The sequence below is a fragment of the Eucalyptus grandis genome, chromosome 11, assembly GCF_016545825.1.
Source record: "Eucalyptus grandis isolate ANBG69807.140 chromosome 11, ASM1654582v1, whole genome shotgun sequence".
Classification (NCBI taxonomy): Eukaryota; Viridiplantae; Streptophyta; class Magnoliopsida; order Myrtales; family Myrtaceae; genus Eucalyptus; species Eucalyptus grandis.
The window spans coordinates 5,835,873-5,841,394 of NC_052622.1; the positions used below are offsets into that span (position 1 = coordinate 5,835,873).

At 40.5% G+C, this 5,522-nt stretch overlaps 1 protein-coding gene across 1 annotated transcript; it reads right to left on the reverse strand.

Moving 5' to 3' along the window:
* Positions 1–1,669: 1,669 nt before the first annotated feature.
* Positions 1,670–4,201, reverse strand: LOC104424243 (caffeic acid 3-O-methyltransferase 1). Its single transcript, XM_010036609.3, is given in 6 exon segments — positions 1,670–1,912; positions 1,915–1,975; positions 2,086–2,150; positions 2,347–2,657; positions 3,717–3,957; positions 3,960–4,201. Coding segments are annotated over 6 exon segments (1,092 nt in total). The 5' UTR covers positions 4,141–4,201; the 3' UTR covers positions 1,670–1,679.
* Positions 4,202–5,522: the final 1,321 nt, after the last annotated feature.

Below are 5,522 nucleotides of genomic sequence, written 5' to 3' on the forward strand. Positions count from 1 at the left end.
AGTGAAAGTTACTGAAGACTTATGTTACTTTGTTGTGTGTTTAATTTGTGTTTATGATAACTATGTATGGGGCTGTTTTGTTTTTTTCATTAAATCCTCGCATTGACATTTGTGGGTTGTTATGTCTTATTTATCAAAAGTTATGATTGGCGTTTGTGAGCTTGAATTTCTATACGAAGGGATGAAGTCATAAGTTGTAAATATTGTTCTTTTGGTTTCAATTCACAGGCCACGTTTCTGTCCGCAGACGAACGCCTCCATCTGACTCGCTTTCTCCATGGTGTTTATAAGGACGCCAGCCGTACTGGGCGCATTTCTTCGCCAATCCACAAGCGAACACCATCACCAGACCTGCCGTGATGTTAGCCTCCAGCCACATGGATTTCATAGTAGCCACGACAACACATAACAACCCCGTAAGTAGCAACGTCAGCTCAGCCGATTCTTTCTTCAGCACATTGAACTGCTTGGGCAATCCATTGGGATTTTTTGGATTTTGTTATCCAAACCTTGAATTTGAAAAGATGTTAGAAATACAGGATATTCTATAAAGATATTTAGAATATTTTTCTTATCTCTCGTGATTGTACATATATCTAATTGATCATACTTGATTTGATTACTTTAGATGGTCGTCAAAGATAGTCTGTCATGTACTTTTCATTAGACACATCTAATACACAGAAATTACATTATCCAATGTGCATATCAAATGCAAATGCAAAGAAGAATCTTGCAGTGATTGTATAAAACATTGAATAACTAAGATACCTAGTTCACTTTATATCTCAATGATTTTAGTTTAGTAATGCAAAAATTTTCGTAGAAAAGTGTGAAGTCAACGTGTACAAAGGCACGGCCAAAAATACAAACATGTACGGTGCCGATAATATAAATTTTAAGTCATACTTCTCCTTTCAATGACAAGAGAGTTTAGTGTTTGTTTATCAATGACAATGATAATCATGTGAGACGAATCTTGGGTTATGGAGAAATAAACGTTATATGCGTACATATACGCACTCACCTTTGTTTTATTTTTCCAAATATGGAGACGTATACTAATTCAATGTTTAATACAATAACCATTATGCGCTCCAATTCATATCTAAAGTTAAAAGTCTATCACTTATCATGATTAGCGACAAATTGTGAGGTTCTCTACCTACCACATATTATGTGACATTATCACGTGGTGCGTGACAAGCCAATACAAAACAAGTGATTTCAAAATTTAAGCATCACATAAAATGAGATGCATGCCACGTGGATTAAATGATTGGTTGGTCACATACAACAATCATAGAGACCCTTAAAACACAATTTCATACCATTTTTCCGATTTGCTCAGCACATGCAAATGGCAACTTTTAAACACTAATGTTCATCCATTCATTTTGGGCATATTAAACGCATGCATAATGAGCCTTCAGTCTCATTGAATAACACTAGCATGCGAAGGCATTCGATAATATTTGACACAACTTAGGATTGGAATTTGCAATTCGGCAACTGAATTGTTCATAACATCTTTTGCATTCTCCAATCACATCATCAAGTAAAATAAGTCGACATTCGGTCCATCATTTTTGTTATGCTCTTCTTAATCACAAGAAGCTAAAAATCATCCTCCATCGTCCAATACGTCTCCACATTCGGACCATTGGCTCAATCTACCCTTAGTTCTTGAGGAATTCCATGACGTGATCAAAGGCAACGCACGCGATGTGGAAGCGCTTGAACCCCGCGGCCTTGGCCAGTGCCTCAAACTCCTTCTCCGTCCGCTCTTTCCCGCCGGGGTTGTGCGCCATCATGATCAGGTCGGCATGAAAGGCTACCTTGGTCGCAAAGCTCGTGTCCGGGAGTTCGGGAAGGATGCAGTCGGCCACTATGACCTTCCCGTGCTCAGGAGGGCGTTGTAGCAATTCTTCAAGAACTTCAGGCAATGCTCATCGCTCCAATCGTGACATATCCACTACATGTCGCAAACGCATCAATTTCCATGGTGAATTAGAAACAAGAAGTTATCATCATTTACATTTCAAGTAATTGGCAGATAAGAGTGGTAATATAAGCTGAACTAACCTTCATGAAAATTGCATCTCCTGTAGGAACACTAACGAACATATCTCCTCCGACATGCTCGACGCCTAACTCGAAGATTGTAGTCATATAGTTGAGGAAGTCAATATCGATTAGCATAGGAAATAAGCTTTTCAATTATATATTACCACACACGCATTGATGATAATTTAATGTCTCTAAGGCGATTTTAGTTTTAATCATGCATACAATGTAATTAACATGAAGTGATATAGAGTGATCTGCGGAATATAATATAAGTACCGGGATAGGACGGAGCATTGGCAATGACATGAGGCAAATCAAAGTTGATGCCCTTAATGGAGGGGTACTTGGAGACAATCATGTTCAGGACAGCGCCAGTTCCACCTCCTATGTCGACCACCGACTTGAGGCCGTCGAAGCCTTTGTACGTCTCAAGGACCTCCTTCATGGTGATGGTCGAAACATCGGACATGGCTTTGTTGAATACTTTGTTGAATCTCGGATCGGTACGGGTGTATTCGAATGCATTCATTCCATAGGCCCTGTCGAACGAGACTCCTCCTTCAAGAACTGCATCTTTCAAGTGGTACCTGCATTATTTAGGTCAAAAATCTTGGTCGATTCAGCATTTTTTTCTCTTGATGTATATATGACTTCGACCGTGAATCTATTTGGTGATGATCATCGATCAAAGTTACACTGGACTTTTATGAGTAAGTGATCGCTTAATAATTGCATCAATGATTGATAATATGAAGCTTAAACAAAATATTCGATTTTCGTATTACGGGCTAAATCATGCTGTTATGGATTTTGACATCTTAGTTACTTTTCAACATCTACATCAAGGTATTATACTATCAAGTAGAGGTGATCGGTTCCCGATTCTCTTTTTTGGGAATAGGGATGGGACCCGACCAACTAGTCTTGTCTAATTCAATGGAACCAGCCACTTAGCAAAAAAAAAAAAAACCAAAATTATTACAATTTTAGGGTTTATTGTTATTTTTAATAAATTAAAATATATATTTAAAAAAAAAAAGTTGGTCCGGTCCGGTCTAGTTCTCCCCAGAACCAGGAACCAAACCAAATATCACCGGTTCCATTTTTATGGGACTGGAACCAGTTCGACGTTTTCGGGAATCGGACCAAACCAGCCAATCCGGTTTAGTCTGGGCGATTCCGGTCTGGTTGGTCTGATATGCTCACCCTTAATACCGAGTCAATTTACCTTCTTCCATGATCGTGCATTTCGTAGGTGATGTACTGCATTATTATCTTGAAATTATTTCTACCAACAAATGAAGTCAACGCTACTAACTGATTATAGAGAGTTAATTTAGCGTCGCCTAACGCTAAACGGATGTAATGTCAGCGACTAGTCACATTTATTGATGAACAAGCCTACGAGGTTTTTCCGTTCAATTTGTTGTCTCCCCCAATCAAACAAAACGACTAACAAAACAAAAGATCATCAAAAGAATAGTTTAGCAGAAGATTATGTGTTGTGCGTGTGCTTTCAAAATCGTGATTGACTGAGTCCAACGCGTCGGAGATTATAACTATTTGGTGCGGGTGCCGAATGATTAGTAGTGCAAAAATAAGGAAGAATATGATGCAGGTGTATATCTGTGTATCTAATCACTAACCAGCTTTCCATGAGGACTTTATCGTGGTTCATGAGACACAAAGAGGCGACCGAAACACCATCCTCGTTCTTGGTCAAGAACTTGCAAACCGGAGCGATCCCGTAGACCCTCTCGGCTCGGCCGTCGGGGAGCTTGTGCATGGTGCACGTGACAACGGAGTGGGTCGCAAGGAGGCGCAAGATCCGATCGAGCATCGTGGGCGCGTCCGGGTTCTTGGTCGGGAGTTGAGACGCGATCTCACGGGAGAGAGGCACGCGCCGGGCCCGGCCTTGGCCATGATCTCGAGGACATCGAGCTCGAGAGCCGTCTTGAGGACCATGGGCAGCTCGGCCGCGCTAGCGAGTTGCATGGCGTATAACATAGTTTCGTACTCGTCGGGGACTTGGGTCGGAGCCACCGGTGTCTCGCTCGGAATCGAACCCATCTTGATCTCTGACCTCTTTTTTTCCTCTTTTTTGAGACGATGTCTTGATAGAATAGAGGCGTTTCGAAATTTTGGAGGGTTGAGGAAGGTTATGTAGAGATGGAGACAGGAGGAGAATCTGAGCTTTTTTTAGTAGTTGGTGGAATTAGGGGTGGTTAGGCACCAGAGATTAATAAATGCGGCCATTTATGATATTCCACGTTATATATATATATTATTTATATATGTAAAGTAATGTGCATTTGGTGTTGACACTTTCATCCCCAAACTAGGGAAGAGACGGATGTGGTGCAGGACCTACTCTCCCGTTATGCCCAATATATTATTCGTAACCTTAAAAAAATAAAGTAATTTGGAAGGTCGAAACCATTTCATTCTATATTGGCAAGTACATAAATCATTGGTGGCCGAGTGGCTTTTTTCCTCCTATAGTCTCTTCGATAAATGCACAGACTAAAAAGACAAAATGCGTATAAAACATAACTGAACATTTTATGAAACTCAGAACAAGCTTTTTCGTCGAAGGTAATGGTCGGGTCGCCTCCAACCTGGTACCCTCCTCCTTCGAAAAAAGAAATGAAAATGGTCCGAATTCCTGGCTTCACAAAATTAACCAAATATAAGAGTTAAATTCGTAGATTTCTATACTATTTTTTAATGCAAATCCTCTGGAAGGGAAGGAGTAGCTGCTGAGATAAGGCCTCGCTTACTTAATCTTGAAGTGTAGATGCACGTGATGGAATGAGATGTCCTTTGATCAGACGATGAATAAGTCAACGCCCTTCATAGTTCATACCATCTCATCCTGCCAACCCCATTCCCAGTCACATCGTAAAGTCGAGGGCCCCTCCTCAGAACCCTAGCACATCGGGGGCTAATAACTTCCCACGCACCAAATGATACAACTGGAGAACTAAGTTAATCATATTCGAATATTCTAGCACACTCAATTTTGGGTTGTTCATTCAACATGACAGGTGACAATAAACTCGATATTATTTAGACCTGAGCCCTCCTCAGAACCCTAGCACTTCGGGGGCTAATAACTTGCCAGACACCAAATGATACAAGTGGAGAACTAAGTCAATTATATTCGAATATTCTAGCACACTCGATATTTTGGGTTGTTCATTTGACGTGACAAGTAACAACAAACTTGATATTACTTAGACCTAAGCCTTAGCAATTATAGCTGTTAGGTTCAGTCAATCAATCCCTCTCTCTCTCTCTCTCTCTCTCCTAGAAATCTATTGTTTGTTTATCGAAGCCGGATAATATCCATGGTACATGGTTCTTGGGTTATATATTCAGCAACCACCGTTGATTTATGGAGCTCTCCTAGAAATCTATTGTTTGTTCATCGAAGCCGGATAATATCCATG